The 25,031-nt window shown below is 43.6% G+C and overlaps 1 protein-coding gene across 7 annotated transcripts in view; it reads right to left on the reverse strand.

The window, feature by feature from the left end:
* Positions 1-25,031, reverse strand: part of LOC126194644 (mitochondrial ribonuclease P catalytic subunit) — a 163,080-nt gene that overhangs the window by 126,713 nt on the left and 11,336 nt on the right. For all 7 annotated transcript variants that reach the window (XR_007538491.1, XR_007538490.1, XR_007538492.1 and 4 more), the window contains one exon: positions 9,878-10,103. Coding sequence is in view for 2 of the 7 variants with exons in the window: in XM_049932821.1 (XP_049788778.1) it covers positions 9,878-10,103 (226 nt within the window). In the remaining 5 variants the exon portion in view is untranslated. The remainder of the gene's footprint in view (positions 1-9,877; positions 10,104-25,031) is intronic.

The following is a 25,031-nucleotide window of genomic DNA, read 5'->3' on the forward strand; positions in this document are numbered from 1 at the left end:
ACAGTCAAGTAGCTGTTTTGGTTTGTCACTTCATCAACAATCACTTATCAGTTATTCAAAATAAGATCACAGACTTACTGAGTGTTGGCATCAGTGGTATATATATCTGAACACCCTGTTTCTTTCCTTGTCCTTCACACTTGTTCACTTTTGAATGGTTCAATTCACTGGTAACACTTCACAGTGATAAAAAGTTGCACCCATTTTGTGCTCAAAGTTTTCTATGGGTCTCAGTTGCTGGCATACCTTCACACCATAAAAAATTGTATTATAGAAAGCTTTTCTTCATTGGTGCAAAGTGAGAGCTGCGCAATTATCTTTACTTTTCAAGAATGCAAAGTGAACTGATATGACAATGCTGAAAGTTGCCATGAGCAGAGACAATGGTACAATCTAGTGTGTGTTGAGTGCACTAATCCATACTGCCAAGCTAAAAATGATTTGTACAAAAGTGTAGTTACTTACAGACTTGTCTTCCTATAATCAAGCAGTACAATGCATACCTATGTCAATTGGCCCTACAATTGTTGCGATGAATGAAATGTACAACTGAATACAGAAATGATAAACTTATATTATGCTGTGTCATAAATAAGCAAACTGTACGAATAAACACATTACATGAGATTAGCGATTGTGGTGGGCTATGGTTGAGAAACTTGATCCATATTTGTGAAGAATGAGGTTCAAGCACTTATACGACGAGCCTTCATGATCCAAGTTTTTCTTGTTTTAATGATTTCACATTTCTCTGAATTGTTTTGTGTAATTACGATGTACTGATCTCAAAAATATCTCATTTTGGTCTAACATGTCAACTTTACGAGTCATCAAATTTTTGTGTGTTATGACCCATATAACAAAAACCCGAGCAAATGCTAATTTTTTATTTCATAATATACATTGTTTTACATTAAAACTATTCTTTTTTATTTGCAGGAAAAGCAAATGGCTTCAGCAAGAAGACAGTGCAAAAATAATCCCAACATATTGTGGTACATCTGCAGGGATATATCCATCCTACTAAGAAGAATGCAGTCTGAAGTTCCATAATGCATGCTTTTGGTACGTCGATTGGTGACTAAGATAAAACTTGAACCAAGGGCAAGAAAAGCTCTTTGAAATTTGGAATTCCAGTTGTTTGGAGGGTGCTGACAAATGATGCCTCAGAGTGCTACTTGTGTGCTGTTGATGTGACTGGGATCAACAAAAAGATCTAGAACAGCTTCATGTATCCTGATCCGGCATTGGCACATCATCCTACAGCTCATTGTAAGAAAATTCCAGTACCAGTTTTTGGAGAACTTCATGAAATTAGTAATGAAGATTCTGCTAGTATTGAAGAAAAACAGGAACAATATTTAGATGTTGATGATGATGCCCCGATTCCTTTTTCTCACGAGGAGCTCAGTGATCTACTTTGCAATCTCAGCTTGTCAAAATCCTCTGCTGCACTGTTGCCATCAATACTGAAAGAAAAAAATCTTCTGTGTGACAGTGTTCAGATCACTTTCTATTGCAACAGATGTAAAGAGTTTCTTATTTTCCATATTTCTTTTTGGCATACTGTACAGATATTGACAAGCTTCTGCACAAGGTTGGGGTGCCAAAGAGTTTCTTATTTTCCATACTTCTTTTTGGGATACTGTACAGATATTGACAAGCTTCTGCACAAGGTTGGAGTGCCTACATAAGATGGAGTCTGTTCATTGACAGCAGCAAGCAATAACTGAAATGTGTATTGCTGCACAACAGTGATCAGTGCCTATGTACCGTATTTACTCGAATCTAAGCTGCACCTGAAAAACGAGACTCGAAATCAAGGAAAAAAAATTTCACAAATCTAAGCCGCACCTGAAATTTGAGACTCGAAATTCAAGGGGAGAGAAAAGTTTTAGGCAGCACCTCCAAATCGAAACAAAGTTGGTCCACTGTAATATGAGACACAATTTAGGTCGAATGAATGACGATACAGCTACAGTAGTTTGGTTCGAGTCGTAAGCTTAGCAGTTAAGCTTTACCAGGTAGCCATTGATTGCTATACGTCAGACGCTCCGTCCGTATTTATACGGGTACCCTTCCTTTTTCACGTGCTTCGTCTGGTTTGAATCGACTGCATTATTGTACTGTGTCATGCATTGTTTGTCGCATTCTGATAATGTGCGTTTACAAACTGTCGCCGCTCGCGGCATGGCTTGCTTTTGTGCGCGCTACCGCCACTTACAATAGAAAAAAGAGAAGAATTGTCTCATTAGCGAAACAATGACAAGAGACTGCTGTTTGTTGTTACTTACACTGCTGCTTTCTTTGATAATGATCAACAAGAACCAAATAATAGACTGCGTATGATAGAAGATGTTCTGAATGAGAGTTTAGCTAAAATTTTTCTCCGTTTGAAAATCTTTGCAGACACCTCTTTTGTACATTACATCCTGCACAGAAATTAGTCATCTTGGATTTAAAAATCTAGTCAATTGCCGTGCTTCATTTCTGACAGTATCACTATTAGGCATAAGAATAATACGAATATAAACATGACATGATATGTATGTTCTTCCGCGTTTGCTGTTGTCTCACACTAGTTTCGTAGTTTATTAGGCTGACAGGATTTAAACGAGATAGCAGCAAACATGAAAGAATACATGGCAAAATGTTTATATTCGTATTATTCTTATGGTGAAGAGAATGCTGCATGTGATTCACAATTCATAAAAGTTGCTATTAGCAACCATCTCTTCTCACAGGTAGGAAAAAATTCAGAACGTAGAGTTGGCCATGTTGACAAACATCCCAAACAGTCTTGCCAGTCGGACTATTGAAATGCTGCTACATTCAAAGATGAACACGGAATTTGTATTTACTTCGTTGGATAATGTATGAAAATGCAGTGGTCGAAACCCAGATTCCGAGCTAGCAGCACAATCTGAAAATGAGGCAGCTGTCTGTGAGATAATTAGCAATTAAATAAGCAATTGGCTGGGCTCAGATGAAACTGCGCTCTTTAATGCTTCAAGGGGGTCATTACAGTGGGGTGACACTTTTACAAGGCAACAAAATGATATAATGAAAGAGTATTTTATTATTGCTTCATTAAACAATGATTTAGCTCATATAATGTAAGTTTATATTATCACAGTTTAATTAAAATATGATTAAACTGTTATATTGATTATAGTTGTTACCTTGGTAACATAAAGACAGCTACTCTCGACATGTATGTTATAAAAAACAGCATGCCCACTTGAGGGTCAATAAATTCTATTTTTTCATATGTTTTTTGCACGAGGGGCATTCAATATGTAATGTAATACTTTCTTTCTTGGAAAATTTCAGCTGAAAAAATTTGGAATTTATTGTGGGACATCGTCGAATATCCCCACTTAAGCCCCTATAGTTTCAAGCTGTTCCGATAGGTGGGGCACTATAAGTAGACTTCAAAATGGCATCTGTAATGTACGTGTATTACAGACTGGGAGCTGCCATCGAGTTTCATTTGGCAGAAACCCACAGCATCACAGATATTCATAGGTGCTTGCAGAATGTCTACCGAGACCTCACAGCGAACAAAAGCACAGTGAGTCGTTCCAATCTCCTGTGTGCAGGCTGGCCATACTGAGCTGTAACTCCAGCAATGATGTAACGTGCGAACACTCTCATTTGAAATGATAGACGAATCATGATCAAACACCTTGCTGCACTACTGGATGTGCCTGTTGGCAGTGCTGACAGAATTGTTCACCAGCTGGGGTACTTAAAAGGTGTGTGCCTGCTGGGTTCCTTGTCGCCTAACGGAAGACAATAAAGAGCAACAGAAGACAATCTGTGTGGAGTTGTTTGCACATTATGAACCTGATCATGACAATATTTTGTCGAACATTGTCACAGTCAATGAAACGTGGACTCATCACTTCAAACCCCAAACAAAATGATAATCTATGGAGTGGTGACACAGCACTTCTCTTAAAAAGAAAAAGTTCAAAGCTGCACTCTCAGCTGGTAAAGTCACGGCCATGAGATTGTGTTTGATGTCCCCCGTCATGATGCAACAATCCACTCTGAAGTGTATTGTGCTACCCTCAGGAAACTGAAGAAATGACTTCAGTATATCTGTTGGGGGGGAATGCAAATAAACCTCTCCTTCCCCATGAGAATGCAAGGCCATACGCAAGTCAGGGCACCTGACAGAAGCAAACAAAACTTTACTGCACTGTTCTTCCTCTTCCATCCTACAGCTGGGATCTCGCACCTTCCGACTTCCATCTGTGTGGCCCAATGAAGAATGCACTCTGCAGGAAGCAGTACATTAATGATAGGGAGGTTACTGATGCAGCAAGATATTGGTTCCAACGTCAATTAGTAGTGCGTGTGTTTGGGGCTTATGGGCATCAATGGCGAGGTTACCAGCACCTCGACCAGTAGAGCAGTATCGTGCGCACATACATGCCTCCAAGTAAGGTGGCATAAGGCCATCGCATTGCAAAGAGATTATGTTGAAAAATAGGGTTCTGTAGCCAAAAGAGTGGGGAATAATCTGATGTAGTGGGATCCTACACAAAATTAACTTGCTTTCAGATGAAAAAAGTGTTCATTTCTTATTGAATGCCCCTCGTACTGACAAAAAGATTTTTCCCTCTCAAAAAATGAATTTGGTGAAGGAATATTAACAAAACACAAAGGTCATGTCACAAAAGTTTACTAAATTTCATTCGAAGCTCGCAGGTTTTTTCGGAAGTGAATTAGCACACAAACCTGATCTGATGATGAAAAATGGATGCCATTTTCGGAATTAGGGGTGCAAAAATGTTCAGACTATTGTTCAAAAACATAAACAATTTTTAAAAACTTTTTGAACCTTTTGTTTTCATTATCTAATTGTTTTATTTCAAACACACCTTTATCTGTGTCTGTAAATTAAACTACTAAAACAACAAAAACAATTCATACATAATTGCAAGTAAAATGCTGAAACAGTTATCGAAGAAGATCATGGTCAATATTCTCGTGCATTTTTGTCCTAAATAGCTAGTGCTCAGTCTCTAATGACCATACTAAGTATTGGACATTAACATTTAATAATCTTACTTCCTTCACCCATTATCATCTGCCCCTTGCTTTTTTGATTCACAGATGATGCACTGGAAAAAACAGCTACCAGTATACCATGATATCATATGCACTCACAAAAATTTATCTGATGGGGAGGGAGGGAAAGGGAAGAGGAGAGGGGGTGGGGGGGTGGGGGTGGGGGGGAGAGAGATAAGACTCCAAAATTGCCATTTCTATATACATGATACAGCAATTGCTAAAGCCATAGTATTTCCTCACTGTGATCAGCCTTGTAATGCTACACCTGGCTAAACAAGAGGTTAGCGAAATCATGAAAAATCACTCTTCAATTGTACCAGTTTTAGACTCAAAATTCACCACATAAATAACATCAGCAACAAAATATTATCACTAAAAAGACATTATAAGCCGTTTCTATGATTTATGGCATTGGTTCTGTTATATGCACTCATACATATTGGTTTTCATACAGTAAATCTCTTTCCATACTGAGGAAGGCTATGATATTTACCAATCAGAACTAATGGGACATCCATTAATTACCTGAGCTCAAGATACGAACGGAGGATTCCAGCAAAATGTCACCAAATTTCATTTAAAGGGGAAAGGGGAGGGGGGGGGGGGTCAGGCCACTGAAAATCTCATGTCAACTTTTTGGTTAAGAGAATTTACATTATTATAATGGATAACATTTTGTTTTTATACAGGGTGTCTCTATCAATAGTCAAATGCATTTTTTCTGGAGTTTCAGCAGATATTTGCAGTTTCGTTCCTGCATTATGTAGACAGAGTCAGCCCAGACAAATAGTGCTCATCACATTAATCATGTGACATCTAGTGTCAGCAGAAAGTATTTGTTTGTTTCCTGATTTTTATTTCTCTTCTCGCCAATATCGTGCTTAAGGCTATACCTCACTAGGTTATTAGTCTGAAAAGCTACTTTAACATTGTATGGCTTAAAAATATTTGCTATCTTTTGTGAGACTGTTCCGTAGTATGGCATCGTGATAATTTTCACTTTCTCTCCATCAGGTTTTTTCTTTTTGCACTTATCGGGAGTCTATAAGATTCAGTGCAGAACTTGTGATGCAAAATATGTAGGGCAGACAGGAAGATCATTCGCGATCCAGTATAAAGAACATAAAGATGCGTTCAGGTTAGGAAATAATGACAAATCAGCTGTTGCGAACCATATATATGAAACAGGCCATCCCCTTAATAGCATAGAAGACAACGTAGAAATATTGCATGTAGAAAAGAAAGGGAGGAAACTTGATTTGCTAGAGGAATTCGAGATAGCTATCCATGAAAAGAAACAAAGCAATATTCTAAATGCACAAGATAATTTTAAAGAAATGAGATTTTTTAGCGGGTTTTTAGAATTATTTTAGGGTAGGTATGGGATTTTAAAATTGTAGCATGTCACTGACGGAGTTGCGAGAGGCTAATGATGACAGACCAATACAATAAGGAAATAAGGCGGCCAATAGCATAGCGTTACCGTCAAGCACACGGCTGTAACCACGCCACAACACCTAGGCACGTCAGTCCACAACAGCTCCCGAGCCGGCACAGTGCGACAGCATATTTGGTAGCTATGGGACGGCCATCGACTTGTGTCAAAAACTTCAATGTAAGACGAGGACCCACAGTCCAATATACCTTTAATTCTGTTTTACTCTATGGACTTCCCAACTATTTGTGATGGTATTTTGTCTTTTTAGTCTGTTTAATTTCATGACATAGACTTTACAACCTGATGAAAGCATTGTCTCTTGAAACGCGTTGTTAAAATATATGTATAAGAATCGCAGTTGAATGCTAACAGTGATAATCAGTATAACGACAACTGCTACCTCGACTCCATAATGGATTATATTAACAATACATACATTAAGCAACATGCTGACAAGTCAAAACAGACATGCGAGCAAGATAACATTTGTGGAAGAAAGCTGAGCTGAATTTCACTAACAAGAATTCTCTTTCCAGAATGAGATTTTCACTCTGCAGCGGAGTGTGCGCTGATTTGAAACTTCCTGGCAGATTAAAACTGTGTGCTGGACCGAGACTCGAACTCGGGACCTTTGCCTTTCGCGGGCAAGTGCTCTACCAACTGAGCTACCCAAGCATGACTCACGCCCTGTCCTCACAGCTTTACTTCTGCCAGTACCTCGTCTCCTACCTTTGGAACTTTACAGAAGCTCTCCTGTGAACCTTGCAGAACTAGCACTCCTGAAAGAAAGGATATTACAGAGACATGGCTTAGCCACAGCCTAGGAGATGTTTCCAGAATGAGATTTTCACTCTGCAGCAGAGTGTGTGCTGGTATGAAACTTCCTGGCAGATTAAAATTGTGTGCACGAGAGCGAAAGGCAAAGGTCCCAAGTTCAAGTCTTGGTCCGGCACACAGTTTTAATCTGTCAGGAAGTTTCAAGAATTCTGTTATTGATCATGTTAATCAAGAGATTGATAAGCTATGTAATCATATGGTCCAACGGAATGTGCAAACAATGTTGTCTTTTGACAAGGAATGTTCATCTGAGACAAGGGTATTGTCAATTGTGCCCCCGCAAAATGTGATAGAACTCCTGTTATTCTCTACATACATAAATGATCTGACAGGCAGGGTGAGAAGCAGTCTGTGGGTGTTCGTTGATGATGCTGTAGTGGGTGGAAAGGTGTTGTCGTCGAGTGACTGTAGGATTTCTAGTTGGTGTGATAAATGGCATCTAGCTCTAAATGTAGAAAAAAGTAAGTTAATGCATATGAGAAGGAAAAACAAACCGGTACTGAATTATTAGTTTTCTGCTTGACAACGTCATGCCGATTAACTGTACAGGCATAACATGGCAAAGCAATATGAAATGGAATGGGAAGCAAGGATTACAATAGGGAAGTGAATGGTCAACTTTGGTTTATCAGGAGAATTTTAGAAAAGTGTGGTTCATCTGCAAAGCAGACCACTTATAAGACACGAATTTGACCCACTGTTGAGTACTGTTTGAGTGTTTAGGATCCGTACCAGGTCGGATTAAAGGAAGACTTCGAAGCAATTCTGATTTGTTAGCGGTAGGTTCAAAGTACAAGCAAGTATTACTGAGATCCTTTGGCAACTCAAAAGGGAGTCACTGGAGGGAAGGTGCTATTTTTGTTGAGGAGTACTATTGAGAAAATTTAGGGAACTGGCATTTGAGACTGACTGCAGATTCTACTGCCGCCAAAGTATATTTCACGTAAGGACCATGAAGACAAGATTAGAGAGATTAGGGCTTGTACGGAGGCATAGACAGTAATTTTTCCCTCATTCTATTTGCAAATGGAACAGGAAAGGAAACAATTAGTAATAGTGCAGGGTACCCTCCACCACACACCACAGGTGGCTTGCGAACTATGTCTGTAAATGTAGATGTACATGAATGACATTTACTGTATGTAATCTACCAGTAAAAGGTCAACTTTTTGGTAAAAATGGAACCCTTACAGGAGCACTTTGCTGTCTGTCATCTGTCATCCGCCTGTCCATCTGTCTGACTGTCAAACACCATTTTTCTCAGGAATGGGTAGAGGTATCAGGATGAAATTTATGTCACATATTAAGGTCCACAGTCCCTTGATGGTGTAAAAAATTGAAGCTTCCAACATTAAAGAAATCAAAAGATACAGCCAGTTATGTCACATATTTTGATACTCGAAAACTCACTCATCAAAACCTGTAGGGTACTTCCTGTTGACCTAGAATCATAAAATTTGGCAAGGAGCAAGGTTTCACGGTGTAACCAAAGGAAAAAATCCAAAAATTGTGAATTTTTGGGAGTGTGGGGTACAAATTTTAAGGAAAACCGTTCATGTAATTAATGGATATTCCCTAAGGTGCAAAGGTTCCCTAAAATGTTACAAACTGTATCTCCTTTTCCTTTTCATAATCAACTACTAAATAACACCTGAAGCTAACTCCAAGAAAAGATCTGCAGGTAGCATATTTAGCTGCTGACATCACATTTCCCAACACTTCATGACATAAGACTGCAATAAATATGAGATATTTTGGAGAGATCTTTAATGTGGTGTATGTTAATGTCCTCTGTGCTAAATGTTTTTCACATTTTCTATTCCAAAATGGGATGCATAATGGTTTTTATGTGTGTTCACACTGCACCGTTTATGAACTTGGGTGATGAAGCAGTTATATTCGATGCCTTCATGGGTCCTTTGATATAACTGGCTGAGAGAAATAAACCAAGCAGCCCCCATTTGACTTGCGTATTTGGGAAGCTAACATGCTGAACTTATTGGTTTTCATATTTGTATCTGAGTACTATTAAAATACAGAGTTAAAGTGATATACCATATTCATTACATCTCCAAAACACATAATTTTTAGTACACTGTGGTGCTGAAGTGTCAGGAAACGTGACGTCAATGGCTGACCATGCTTCCGTACACTGCATACACAATCCAGGACACATATTGATATTCCCAACTGTAAACACAAGTTGGATGCAAATTATGATTTTTGGATGAAATTGACATCTAACAACCTTATAACAAAAGTTTGCAAGTCACTTACTTCTAAAAGAAAAGAAAATGCCCTACAGTGAATTTGCTATTTTAAAGGATGTACCTTTACTTTAAACTGCAGAAATTCTATAAAAGAACTATATCATTCCGAATCGTCAGAGATGTAATGTGTGGTGTATAGAGGAGAATAAGTGTCAAAAAATATCTTTCATAGCAAACACTTGTCAAGCTGCTCCTAGAGAAACAATGAGGCATGCTTTAAGTTTGGAAGTTTTATTAATGTGCTCACTGTTGCAAGGTTTGGTCCAGAAGCTGTGGATTCCAGGTATGTCAGCAACGAGAGACCCACTTTTAGATTACTGGTTCTGACACACTGTGACATTATATATGCAGCCAGTGTTGTAGGTTTCAGTCTGCCTTTGCTGACCAGTATTTCCTCGCATAATGATGACCACTCCTCCAGTGTAAAAGGCTCATCTCTGCTCACTGCATTTTGGATAAGGAGCTCCTGTGGACTGCAGATAGCTTTATGAGGCAGCAAACGCTACAGATGTGTCTCACAAATAATATATTATCTAATTTGAAAAACATCCAATATTTAAAATAGTACATTAACATTTTATAGCAAGAAGAGAGACTTTATGTATGTCATGAAATTCACTAAATTAATTTTTGCAACAGCATTAACATTCCCAAAGGAAACATTCAGCTCCAACAATGTTCATTAATAAATGAGGTGAAACATTTTTTTTTCTGCAGATGTACTTTAGTTTCACATAAAATCCCACTGATTACTGTGAAACTGGGCTAGTAATGTTTTTTTTATTATTATTATACCATTCTTGTTACAAAATAATGAAAGAGAGGTTCTTCAAACTACTCAGTTCTCAACAGTCATGAAACTGGAGGAGCACTAGCAGGTGGCCTGAATGTACAAACTCACCTCGATAATATTATTGAGTCAATGACACGTTGTTACATTCTAGATGGTTGATGAAGAATATCCTACTTAATGGGCACTGAATTTTCTGTGTCTTATTAGACATATTTGATTGATACAGTTCACAGTATCATAATAAACCAGTTCAAATATTATAGTATCAGAGATCTTACTGATAAATGATTTTCATCCAATGAAATTAAAGCAACACAGTCAGCCACATTAAGAAACGGAAGACTGTCTTCAGAATATGGAATTATCACTACAGAATACCACAGGATGAGTACAGGGTCCAATTTTGTTACAGTTATACCGGTATATAAATAACCTGCCACTGTATATCCAATACCCTCAAATAGTTCCGTTTGTTGATGATGCAATGATTATAATCACGCCTAAAGGAGGGATTTCAATACTTGAAAAGGCAAATAAAATTTTGTTGAGAGTTTATAACCTGGTTTCTGCAAATTAACTGTCTCTGAACTTAAATAAAACACAATAATACTATTTTGTACTGCATAAGGTCAGGCCCCACTGTTAGAAATAATGCAGGAGGAGAAATTAATAAAGGAAACAGAACATTATATACTGAAGAGCCAAAGAAACTGGTACAACTGCCTAATATCATGTAGGGCCCCCACAAGCACGCAGAAGTGCCGCAACACGACGTGACATGGATCAACTGTCTGACGTAGTGCTGGAGGGAACTGACACCATGAATCCTGCAGGGCTGTCCATAAATCCATAAGAGTGCGAGTGGGTGGAGATCTGTTGTGAACAGCACGTTGCAAGGCATTCCAGAATGCTCAACAATGTTCCTGTCCGGGGAGTTTGGTGGCCAGCAGAAGTGTTTAAACTCAGAAGAGTGTTCCTGGAGCCACTCTGTAGCAATTCTGGATGTGCGGGGTGTCACATTGTCCTGCTGGATTTCCCCAAGTCCTTCGGAATGCACAATGGACACGAATGGATGCAGGTGATCAGACAGCATGCTTATGTATGTGTCAAGGATCCCATATCACTCCAACTGTACATGCCCCACACCATAACAGACCCCTCCACAAACTTGAACAGTCCCCCCTGCTGACATGCAGGACCCTTGGATTCATGAGGTTGTCTCCGTACCCATATACGTCCATCCACTTGATACAATTTGAAGTCTCAAGATTTTAAACATGGCTGCAGCAGCAACTGTTAAAATTCTTCACAATAAAAGGATGACAGCCAAAAACAGTTGCAGGAAAAAATTTTTTTATTAAAATTCTTGACCTGGTTTCGGTACATATAAATATACCTTCATCAGAAGTAAACTTCTAAAATTACATCATGCAATGGAGAATAATAAAACAATTATGCCAAAGGCGTCGTCAGTAATTAAGATATCATCTCCATTTGTATAACATGTGTAATGGGCACAGGGTCAACCCTGTGCCCATTACACATGTTATACAAATGGAGATGATATCTTAATTACTGACGACGCCTTTGGCATAATTGTTTTATTATTCTCCATTGCATGATGTAATTTTAGAAGTTTACTTCTGATGAAGGTATATTTATATGTACCGAAACCAGGTCAAGAATTTTAATAAAAAAATTTTATCCTGCAACTGTTTTTGGCTGTCATCCTTTTATTGTGGACAATTTGAAGTGAGACTCATCTGACCAGGCAACATGTTTCCAGTCATCAACAGTCCAATGTTGGTGTTAACAGCCCCAGGCAAGGCATAAAGCTTTGTGCCATGCAGTCATCCAGGGTACACAAGTGAGCCTTTGGCTTCTAAAGCCCATATCGATGATGTTTCACTGAATGTTTCACACACTGACACTTGTTGATGGCCCAGCATTGAAATCTGCAGCAATTCGTGGAAGAATGCACTTCTGTCATGTTTTCAGTCGTTGTTGGCCCTGTTCTTGCAGGATCTTTTTCCAGTCGCAGCAATGTCAGAGATTTGATGTTTTACCAGTTTTCTGATACTTATGGTACACTCGTGAAATGGTTGTACAGGAAAATCTACACTTCATCGCTACCTTGGAGATGCTGGGTCGTACAGCTCATGCACTGACTCTAACACCACGTTCAAACTCACTCAAGTCTTGATAACCTGCTTTTGTAGCAGCACTAACCAATCTAACAACAACGCCAGACACTTATCATCTTATACAGGCCTTGCCGATTGCATCGACGTATTCTGCCTGTTTACGTATCTCTGTATTTCAAAGTGCATGCCTATACCGGTTCCTTTGGCACCTCAGTGTAAATTCTTAGGTGTTTGATTATGTTGGTTTTCTGGTGCTCAATGGAAAATTTATCAGTGCCTTTGCTGAACGTGAATATATGCAATATGTAAACTAAGCAAGGAAGTCTTTCCTTACCAAAAAAATTATGTTGATTGTGCACTATGAAAATATGTTCATGGTTTTTTTAGACTGTCTGACATTTGACAATGTCAACATTTGGCAAACAGGGCCATTACCCCCCCCCCCCCCCTCTGGGGCAGGCAGAGTGGACTCCCCCCATCCCTGATGCCTAATTTCATACCGTCTCACATTAAATATTACACTGTATGAGAGCTTAAAATGCATAAAAGGATACTTTTTAGATATTACACTTATAATTAAAAAAGTCAGTGTATTAAAACAAATAAAACATGCATATGTTTCATCATGTACACTTAAACACTTGCCATCATAGTCAAATGGAATTATGGCAGTCTTAATATAAAAGCTGCTCTGTGAAATGAAGATTAGCTCGATAAAACACATGAACAGTTTTCCCCAGATACTGACACCCTGCTGGCCACTAACATAAAAAAACAGGAAACAGCCAGTCAGTCATTGTTACAATCAGCTGCCTAAAAGCTTGAGGATGAGTGCTGAGTCATCAGAAAATTTTAAAACCCACGCTAGACTCATCTATTTGTTGAAAAAATAAATAAATAAATAAATAAAAAAAATACCAATCTGTCCCTAAGCAAATCACTTAATGCCCTCTTACCAGTGCATAAACAACACAGTTTTAAAACTTGTTGCACTGTTATTACAACACCAGAAGTGTGACATTTTGGACATTGTCTTCACATTTTTACCTAGCTAAATGGCTGTACAGCGTCCAGTTCACTCTGCCAAATACCCATTTCAGTGGCTACCTTTTCGGTTCTTTCTTGCTCAGAAATTGCATCCAGATACGGAAGCCGTCACGTGAGTGCAGATCACTTTCCCCTTCTCACTCTACCATATCTGCGAGGACTGGTGAACAGAAGGAAAAATCAGTGGCCAAGTATAGCCCTGTGGCAGAGCTAAAATGTGTCACTTGGCTTCCATTAAAAAGATAGGTGTCTTCTGTACAATGTGACCTTTGAGAACTTGACTGCTATGACAAGTGATGTTGGAATTCCAAAGCATATGGTGAGTGTTAAAATTCCCAAGAAGCAGTTCTTAAGAGCTGCTATCAAGTAGGTTTTGTGGTGGGGCGCAGGCTGTGCTTATGGTGATTTTCAGAGGCATATGGATGATAATAGCTACTACCAGAAAGTTGGTGTTAGTGGGACAGATGAGGTGTACCGTACCATGTGTTTACTACGGAGTAGCACTATTCAAACCTTAGTGTGTTACCACCACAGTTTTTTTTCATGTGAACATTAGGTTCCTAATACAGGGTCATCAGTCATTTTTGAGTGTCTCTCCTGCAGATATAGACATAGTGCTTTTTCTGTACTACTCCTCCACATGAGCTCCAAAGACATTCACTTCCCACTGCATTATGAGAGACATCAATTAGCAAGACTTTTCTTTTCCACCTTCTCTCTGGCATGCAGCACAGACAAAGGAAATAGTCATCAGGCTATTTGGTTCCTTCAAGGGGAAATGAATGCCCTCCATAATGCCCTTGTTCATGATGTTCGTATGGAGAACACGACTGGTTCAAGAACATTTTTCCACACAAGAGACTTATCATTTGGCAGCCCTCCCCCCACCCCCACTCTTTTTCCTCATAAGCCTTCATCCATGTCAGCTTTCACTAATAACTGTGATACACACTGTAACAAATCTTGCACTTGGGTGCCCACCTCAGCTTGCTGCCCATGCAGCTGCTGATAATTATGGTATGTCCTGTACAGAAATCTTACTACAACTGTGGCACCTCTGGCCCCCTGTCAGCTGGTACCCCAAGTGGTGGTTGGTGTTGCTTCAACCTTGAACAGGGCCTTATGTACAAGTACGTTCAATTTTCGGTTTCTTGACATTGAATATTTTTGTTTGGATGTCCTACAGGCCTGGAGTGCTCAAGGGTTCTGATAATTTCCCCCTTTTGCAGTTGCAAGCACACAAGTTTGTACTCAACTCTGTTGTTTGAGTTTGGAGTGTTTCTTTGCTCTCAGTGACAGGTCTTTTAAGAGCTGTTGTAAAAGATGTGATAAATCCTGAAGGTAATACTGTCTTGCTGGCTTTTTTAGACTGAGCATATGGGATTCTCCTTGAAATCTCCAGTTCCCGAATTTTTCATTCTTCGGGATAAACAGGGCAATTCCTGCTCCACACGAAATGATCAATTGAACAATAAAGACAATTCATTTGCTTCATGCTCCCATGACTCACATATATCAAAAGCAGCTTCACCATCACAACCAAGAGATGTGCTACATAGGCCTATTCAACTTTTGGTATTTAAATCATTTAAAGAACAGCATCATCAGGGAACTACCAAAAGCTGTTACAGTGTCCACATTACAACAGCTTTTCATAATTCCCTGACGCCATTCTTACAGTAGATTGAAGTTGAGCAACACTGTTTACAGAAAAAATTTGATCATTCCATAGTGTTTGATATCTGCGGTCTGTCTTCAAGCCAGATATATAGGGTGTTTCAAAAACACTTTTACAGCTTTTTTAAATTTAAACAAGAAAAGAAGTTCATCTAAAATATGTCTGAAAATCTTTCACTTCAAGTTATTACTAAAAGTTAACAATTAAGGTGACTAGAGTTCAACAACACATAAACTTATAATAAATGCTCGAAATGCCTTCCTCTCGCTTCTAATCGAGGATGCACTTGTCGAATCACAGACTGTTCCACCCTTTCAGATACTCCCTGACGGTTTTGAATGGTTCGGTACGCTTTCACGACACGTCTATGAAGAGTTTTGCATCCAGGTGGGTGGTCTGTTGCATGGACTGGTTGTTTAAGTTACCCCCCCCCCTCTCCCCCTCAGAGATAATAATACAGAAAATCAAGGGCGAGGGAATGTACAGGATATGGAAGTGATCCTCCTCTACCCGTACATCTGTCACAGCAGATGCCAGCTGTTGTGTCTAGACAAGACAGCCTAGACACAATGAGAGGAAGCCGAAAGGCACGCGCTTAAACTCACGCAGGCTGGCGTGAGGTCTGAAACAGAATACGTAATGAATGCTATAAAGAAAAGTACGTAGCTTCTGGAATACTTAACTTTAATCCACATTTGTAGAACATCGCTCTCGACGATACATTAATAGAATCTCAATATCAATTGAATACGGCGCCTCGCTAGGTCGTAGCAAATGTAGCTGAAGGCTATGCTAACTATCGTCTTGGCAAATGAGAGCGTATTTGTCAGTAATCCATCTCGGGCAAAGTCGGCTGTACAACTGGGCGAGTGCCAGTACGTCTCTCTAGACCTGCCGTGTGGTGGCGCTCGGTCTGCAATTACTGACAGTGGCGACACGCGGGTCCGACGTATACTGATGGACCGCGGCCGATTTAAAGGCTACCACCTAGCAAGTGTGGTGTCTGGCGGTGATACCACACCAGCCACTGCATCTCGACATCTGTCACAGCAGATACGAGCCACTGCACCTCAAACACAAAGACTAAGATGTGCTGAAGCTTTATCGTGCATTAACTACATGTTTCCTCTTATTTGCAGGGGCACATCATCTAGTAGGTCTTGGAGGGTGTCCTGACAAAGTCCCTACAGACAGCACCCACAAGAATTGCTGTGCCAGTATCTTGATGTTTGTGTTAGAATCTTGACATCACTGTAGTTAACAGCATGACTTAGTTCTAAACAGTGCTTGGCAATCACTGACTTGATTTCCTATCTCAGTCTCATGTACCTTTGGTGTTCTTTGCACCTGATGTCAATGGCCCTAGTCGTCTGGCCGATGTACAGCATACCACATTCACATGGTATGTGAATGGGGCCAGTTTCTGTAGACCCAGATAATCCTTCACATTCCCTAGCACAGCCTTAGTCTTGGTGGGTGAATGGAAAATGCTCTTGATGTTATGTCTGAGGAGAATTCTGCTGATTTTGGGTGATATCGGCCCCACGTATGGTGAATATGCAACTTTCTTCGTTTCTTCTTGTACCTCTACAGGAACGTAAGGTGGGAAACAGGGCACAGCACCTTTCGAACATCTTGAGAAGAGTATCCATTTTTGTAGAACACAGATTGTAGATGTTCTGTCTCTGTCACTGCAGGCTTGCAGGTACAAGTCAGTGTGAATGGGTTTGCGCTACACTAAAGGTACCACCTGCCTTCTTCTTGACTGCTACATCTAGGAATGGGAAAGTAATCCATCCTAGTCCAGTTCCATGGTGAATTTAATTTTAGGGTGGTGTGAGTTAGGTGGTCCAAAAAAGCATTGACCTTTTCCCCTCCCATCAGGCCACATAACAGAGATGTCATCCACATACCTAAAGAAGCATTTCGGTTGATCTGGGACCGATGTAAGTGCCTCCTCTTCCAATCTCTCCATAGAGAGATAGTCCACCATCGGTGAGGGAAGGCTGCTCATTGCCACCTCTTCCATTTGCTCGTAGAATTGACTTCCATATAGGAAGTACATCGAGGTCAATACTTGCCTAAGTGGAAGAGAGCATTGTTGAGCTTTTCTCCAATCAACTCAAGTGAATCATTCAGTGGTATGCAGGTGAACACAGAGACCATGTCGAAATTGACAATGATGTTAGTGTCTGTGATCTGTAGCTGTCTGAGGCATTGTAAGAAATCCTCGAGTTGCAAATGTTGGTTGGTTGTTTGAGGTTTAAGGGACCAAACAGCAAGGTCATCAGTCCCTTGTTTCAAATATGCTCCATTCCGCTAATGGGACATCTGAGGAAAGTCAGAACAATAAAACGGAAAAAGGTAAAGACGTAAAAGGGCAGTTCTGTTGTCATTGGTAAAAACAAAATGAGGGAAGTCGGCAAGAGAACGAACCCAACGCTATGCTGAAGCAGCATAGGCAAGACCACCTGTGACTTAAAAGGTGCAACCGCTAGAATGTAGAAATACGTATGGGAAAAGGAGACTAACCAGTCCTTTTTTTTTAAAAAAAAAAAAAAAAAAAAAAAAAAGGTAAAAACAGAGTAAAAGGGGAAGAAAAGAGGATCTCGGTCAGGGAGGTGAATCGGGAATCTCCAAACACGGCTTACAGTGGGAGACACCCACCGCCCTGCCCCAACACCAGAGAGAGATTAAAAACCTTAAAACTGAGAATAAAAACCACTTTCCCGGAGGAAACCAAGAACCAGAGAGACCATCCGGGAATCGTCAGCCAACATCAAAGGTAGAGTGTGGGGGAGTCTGTACTTAGCACGCAGAGCCAAAAGAAGGGGGCATTCAACCAAAATGTGGGCTACTGACTGGAAGGCTCCACAACCACAAAGTGGGGGTGGCTCATCACACAAAAGAAAACCATGGGTCAGCCTGGTATGGCCAATGCGGAGACGACACAGTGTGGTCGAGTCCTTTTGGGAGAGCGGAAAGGAAGAACGCCACGGGCCTGGTGTCACCTTAATCACTCGAAGTTTATTAGACAGGGGAGTAGCCTCCCAAGAATTGGCCCATGACTGTGCGAAGTGGGATTTGATGTGAAGCCATAAATCTGCTGCAGGAGGGGTTACAGAAAATGGGGGGTAAGTGACTGCTCCCCCAGCCAAACGATCAGCGAGCTCATTACCCGGGATACCCACATGGCCAGGGACCCAAAGGAAGTCAATCGAACAAGCAGCACGGTGAATATCAGCGAGATGGTCATGGATGGCAGAGACCAAGGGATGGCGTGAAAAACACCGGTCAATAGCAAGAAGGCCACTCATCGAGTCCGTACATAACAAAACGCGGTTGTGTTGGGACTGTTTAATAAAGGTAAGGGCCTGGGAAATTGCCACCAATTCCGCAGTAAACACCCCACATGTAGCAGATGATTTTCCACTCCAACAGAGGACGTGAAGGCATTACCCAACATGATCAGCAGATTTAGAGCCATCAGTGGAAAAAACAACAGCATCCCGAAACTCCCATAAAATTTGGTGGAAAAAGGAACGGAACACCACCGGGGGGATGGAATCTTTCGGACCTCGGCGGAGATCCATCCGAATTTGAGGCCGAGGAACTAACCAAGGAGGGGTGGAGGGGAGGGAGCGAGGAAGACAGGACAAATAAGGAAGCTGAAAATCACGGCAAAGAGACGCAAGGCGGAGCCCAACTGGTAAACCCGTCCGAGGGCGGGAGTCGGGTGGGCGATGTCCATGGTCTGGGAACAGGATAGAATAGGAAGGATGAGTGGGAGAGGAACGGATAGTGAGTACATAAGACACCAGAAGCTGGGACCGCCGAACAGAAAGGGGGAGGGATCCCAGCTTCAACCAGGAGACTATCAACAGGGCTAGTAGGGAAGGCACCGGTGGCCAAACGGATACCACGATGGTGGACTGGATCCAGCACGTGCAGTGTGGAAGGAGCAGCTGAACCATAAACTTGACAACCATAGTCCAAACAAGACAGAACTAGAGCACGATAAAGACGGAGAAGGAGGGAATGGTCCGCACCCCAAGAGGAGTGGGCAAGGAAGCGAAGGACACTGAGTTTACGGAAACATCCTACCTTCAGGAGTCTGATATGGGGCAGCCAAGTGAGCTTGTTGTCGAAAAGAAGACCCAGGAAACGAAACGGTGGGACCACAGGCAATCATTGTGCAGCAAGATAGAGCTCTGGATCAGGGTGGATCGTAGTACAGCGACATAAGTGGACCACCCGCAATTTTAAAGGAGAGAATTGAAACCCGTGTGAGAGGGTCCATGCAGAGGCACGCCATATAGCTACCTGGAGCTGCCGTTCTGCAGATGCCATCGAGGAGGAACTAACCCAAATGCAGAAATCATCCACATACAGGGCAGGGGCGACCAAGGGACCGACAGAGGCCACAAGTCCATCGATAGCAATGAGGAAAAGAAGGACACTCAAGACAGAACCCTGTGGGATGCCCGTCTCCTGGGTCCATGGAGAACTAAAAGCAGTACCAACTCGAACTCTGAATGACCGATGGATCAGGAACTGGCGGATAAAAATCGGGAGTGGGCCCCGAAGACCCCCACTGATGAAGGGTAAGTAAGATGTGATGGCGCCAGGCCGTTTCATAGGCCTTGCGAAGGTTAAAAAACACTGCAACCAAATGGCGGCGCTGGGAAAAAGCCTGCCGAACTGCGGATTCCAAGCGAAGTAAATGATCGATTGGAGACCGTCCCTCTCGAAAGCCACACTGGTAAAGGGACAATAGATCCCTAGATTCGAGGACCCAATTGAGCCGACGGGCTACCATCCATTCAAGTAACTTACAAACAACATTGGTCAAACTAATTGGCCGATAGCTGTCAACAGATAGGGGGTTCTTACCAGGCTTAAGGACAGGAACCACAATGCTATCCCTCCACTGAGAAGGGAAGTCACCCTGGAGCCAGATACGGTTAAACACCTGAAGAAGATGTTGCCGTTGTGGAGCACTGAGATGTTGAAGCAGTTGGTTATGAATGGAATCTGGGCCAGGGGCCGTATCATGAGAAGAAGATAGAGCAGAAAGAAATTCCCATTCAGTAAAAGGTTCGTTGTAAGATTCTGACTCACAAGGGGTGAAACATAAGGTGGAAGCTTCAGCCCGCTGTTTTTGGTGAAGGAAAGCAGCTGGATAGGAGGCTGATGCTGATGCCACTGCAAAATGGGTCGCAAGATGTTCTGCAAGAACTAATGGGTCCGTACAAATGCCATCTGGGAGGTGAAGGCCTGGGAGGGTGGACGGCCGATGGCAGCCTTGGAGAGAGCGAAGTGTAGCCCATACCCGTGACAGGGGGACAGTAGAACCAAGGGAAGAAACGAATCGTTCCCAACATATCCGCTTGCTCTGTTTGATTAAATAACGGGCTTTAGCGCGGAAGCGTTTAAAGGTAGTAAGGCTGGCTATGGATGGGTGCCTCTTAAAGTGTTGCAAAGCTCGACGGCGATCACGGATGGCAATGGCAATGGCCGTACTCCACCATGGGACTTGCCGGCAACGAAATGGTCCAGATGAGCGCGGGACAGCAAGGCTAGCAGCGCGAACAATCGCGTCACACACGTCACGTAGGACGTCATCAATACAACCCGACAAAGAGGGAGAAAACACGACCTGTGCAGTGTATAGAGGCCTAATTGGCGCGTTGGAAAGACCAACGAGGTAACCTGTCCATCGGGGAGCGGGAAGGGAGCGTGATAATCAACGGGAAATGGTCACTATCACAAAGGTCATCGTGTGGCAACCAGTGTAATGAAGGGAGGAGAGAGGGAGAAGAAAGAGAAAGATCAATGGCAGAAAAGGTACCATGACCGGCACTGAAATGAGTAGGGGAGCCATCATTAAGAAGGCACAGGTCGTGGTCTGCAATAAATTGGTCTATAAGAAGACCTCATCTAGATGGAAAGGCACTGCCCCACAAGGGATGATGAGCATTAAAATCCCCAAGGAGGAGGAAGGGAGGAGGAAGTTGCTGAAGAAGGGCAGTTAAGGCAGCAGGTGTAAGAGTCCTGTCAGGAGGGAGATAAAGATTACAAACTGTGACCGCAGAGTCTAAGTGGACCCTAACAGCAACCGCTTCCAATGTAGTTTGAAGAGGAATCCACATGCTAGCAATGTCTGTACGGACCAACGTACAAACGCCACCAGAAGCCCGCAGGGGTCCGACCCGATTTCGACAGAAAACATGGAACCCACGGAGGGTCGGTGAGTGAGCATCGGTAAAATGAGATTCCTGGAGAACCACACAAGCTGCAGAGTAGGACGAAAGAAGGGATTTCAATTCCGGAAGGTGACGATAGTATCCATTACAATTCCATTGGAGAACCACAGAACGATGGTTTAAATGGGGGCTGAACACGCTAAATCCAGTCATACCGCCGGGTCCCCACCCGTCACCGACAAGGAGGGGGTGACATCCATGAATGACAGGTCAGAATCCGGTTGTGAAGTCGGGGAAGGGACCTCCGGCGACACCAGAAGCTCTTTGTCCCGGGAGTTATGTTTCTTCTTCTTTTCAGGCTGAGATCGAGGAGGGCCGTGTGGCATAAAGGAGCCAGCTGCAGCAAGATCAGGAACAGAAAGAGATCGGGCGACCTGGGGGCCGACAGACCGCGGCTCTCGCGGTCGTCGCGCGGCAGCAGACCTTTGGCCTGGAAGGTGCCGGGAAGGGGCATCCTGGGAGAGGCGTCCTTGACCGGCAGACGCCGAAGGAGTGGGACACTTCGCCGGCTGGGGAGGGGGAGCAGGCCCAGAGGAGAAGGTGAGGGAGCCGCAGGGGAGGGGGGGAGGAGAGGGGTCCGTGATGGGGGTAAGGAAGGGGGAGGAAGGGGTGTAGATGTAACCAAGGCGTAACTAGATGTCACGGACACAGCGTGAATTCGTGTATATTTCTTACGGGCCTCTGTGTAGGTTAAACGATCGAGGGACTTATACTCCTGTATCTTTTTTTCCTTCTTATATACTGGGCAATCTGGTGAACGTGGAGAATGACTACCATGACAATTTACACACACAGGAGGGGAAACACAGGGACTCCCCTCATGGATGGTTGGTTGGTTGGTGGGATTAAAGGGACCAGACTGCGATGGTCATCGGTCCCTTTTTTCCAAAAAAAAAAAATGAAAACCGCCCAAAGAGAATAAAAAACAAACAGCAGGAAAGACGTCAGACGACACAGGACGAAAAAGACGCCGACAGAGATCAGACAAAACAAAGTAAAACACACAGAGTGTGACGGTGGTTGGCCGACCATAGAGAAAAAAAAGAGGAGAAGCCAACCACCAAGAACACATTAAAAACTCAGATTAAAATCAAAGGCTAAAAGCCAGAATCAACGCTAAAAACACTCAGATTAAACTATAAAAACCCCCTGCCCGAATAAAACGTAAAACTAAGCCAGCCATAACAGGGTCATCGGATAAAAGGGCAGGGAGCGTATCAGGCAGCGCAAATGTCTGCCTGACCACAGCTAAAAGGGGGCAAGCCAACAAAATGTGGGACACTGTCAAAGACGCCCCGCAGCGACATACAGGAGGGTCCTCCCGGCGCAGTAAATAACTGTGTGTCAGCCGGGAGTGGCCAATGCGGAGCCGACAAAGGACGACTGAGTCCCTGCGGTTGGCTCGCATGGATGACCGCCACACAGTCGTCGTCTCCTTAATGGCACGGAGTTTATTGTGCATGATCCGATCGTGCCATTCAGCGTCCCAAATCGCAAAAACTTTTCGGCAGAGGACTGCCCGCAAATCTGTCTCTGGGAGGCCAACATCCAGAGACGGTTGTCTTGTGGCCTCCTTCGCCAGGCGGTCAGCATGTTCATTGCCCGGGATACCGACATGACCGGGGGTCCAGACAAAGACCACAGAGCGGCCGCAACACGCAAGAGTATGCAGGGACTCATGGATAGCCATCACCAGACGGGAACGAGGAAAACACTGGTCGAGTGCTCGTAAACTGCTCAGGGAATCGCTACAGATAACGAAGGACTCACCTGAGCAGGAGCGGATATACTCTAGGGCACGAAAGATGGCGACCAGCTCAGCAGTGTAAACGCTGCAGCCATCCGGCAAGGAACGTTGTTCGGAATGGTCCCCTAGAGTTAGCGCATACCCAACACGACCAGCAACCATCGAACCGTCGGTGTAAACAATGCCAGAGCCCTGATACGTGGCCAGGATTGAATAAAAGTGGCGGCGGAAGGCCTCTGGAGGGACCGAGTCCTTCGAGCCCTGTGCCAAGTCGAGCCGAAGGCAAGGGCGAGGAACACACCATGGGGGTGTATGCAAAGTAGCCCGGAAAGGAGGTGGAACAGTGAAAACCTGAAGCCCAGACAGAAGCCCTTTGACGCGGACCGCTATTGTACAACCAGAGCGGGGCCGACGTTCTGGCAGACGGACGACCGATCGTGGGAACAAGAGACGATAGTTAGGATGCCCGGGCGAGCTTAGAACATGGGCAGCATAAGCGGCCAGCAAACGTTGGCGTCGGAACCGCAGTGGAGGGACACCTGCCTCCACTAGTAAGCTGTCCACAGGGCTGGTGCGGAAAGCACCAGTGGCAAGGCGTATCCCGCTGTGGAGAATTGGGTCCAGCACCCGCAACGCAGACGGGGATGCTGAGCCATAAGCCAGGCACCCATAATCCAGGCGGGACTGGATTAACGCCTGGTAGAGCCGTAACAGAGTAGAGCGGTCGGCGCCCCAGCGGGTGTGGCTCAAACATCGCAGTGCATTGAGATGCCGCCAACACGCCCGTTTGAGCTGCCGAATATGAGGCAGCCAAGTCAGCCGAGCATCAAAAACGACCCCCAAAAACCTGTGGGTCTCAACCACTGCAAGGAGTTCGTCGGCAAGATAAAGCTGCGGCTCAGGATGGACTGTCCGGCGCCGGCAGAAATGCATAACGCGGGTCTTGGCTGCCGAAAACTGAAACCCATGCGCTACAGCCCAAGACTGCGCCTTACGGATAGCGCCCTGTAGCTGACGTTCAACAGCTGCAATGCCAGTAGAGCTGTAATAAAGGCAAAAGTCGTCAGCATACAGGGAAGCGGAGACAGAAGTTCCCACGGCCGCAGCAAGCCCGTTAATGGCTATTAAAAACAGACAGACACTTAAAACAGAACCCTGTGGCACACCGTTCTCCTGAACGTGGGAGGAACTATACGAGGCCGCGACTTGCACGCGGAAGGTACGACACGACAGAAAATTGCGGATAAAAATCGGCAGAGGACCCCGAAGACCCCATCCATGAAGCGTAGAAAGGATGTGATGACGCCATGTCGTATCGTACGCCTTCCGCATGTCGAAAAAGACAGCGACCAGGTGCTGACGGCGGGCAAAGGCAGTACGGATGGCCGACTCCAGGCTCACCAGATTGTCGGTGGCGGAGCGGCCTTTACGGAACCCACCCTGGGACGGAGCCAGAAGGCCCCGAGACTCCAGTACCCAATTCAAGCGCCGGCTCACCATCCGTTCAAGCAACTTGCAAAGAACGTTGGTGAGGCTAATGGGACGGTAGCTGTCTACCTCCAGAGGGTTCTTTCCAGGTTTCAAAACGGGGATGACAATGCCTTCCCGCCATTGCGACGGAAACTCCCCCTCGACCCAAAGACGGTTGTAAAGATCGAGAAGGCGCCGCTGGCAGTCCACTGAAAGGTGTTTCAGCATCTGACAGTGGATGCCATCTGGCCCAGGA

Source organism: Schistocerca nitens, chromosome 7 (genome assembly GCF_023898315.1).
Source record: "Schistocerca nitens isolate TAMUIC-IGC-003100 chromosome 7, iqSchNite1.1, whole genome shotgun sequence".
Classification (NCBI taxonomy): Eukaryota; Metazoa; Arthropoda; class Insecta; order Orthoptera; family Acrididae; genus Schistocerca; species Schistocerca nitens.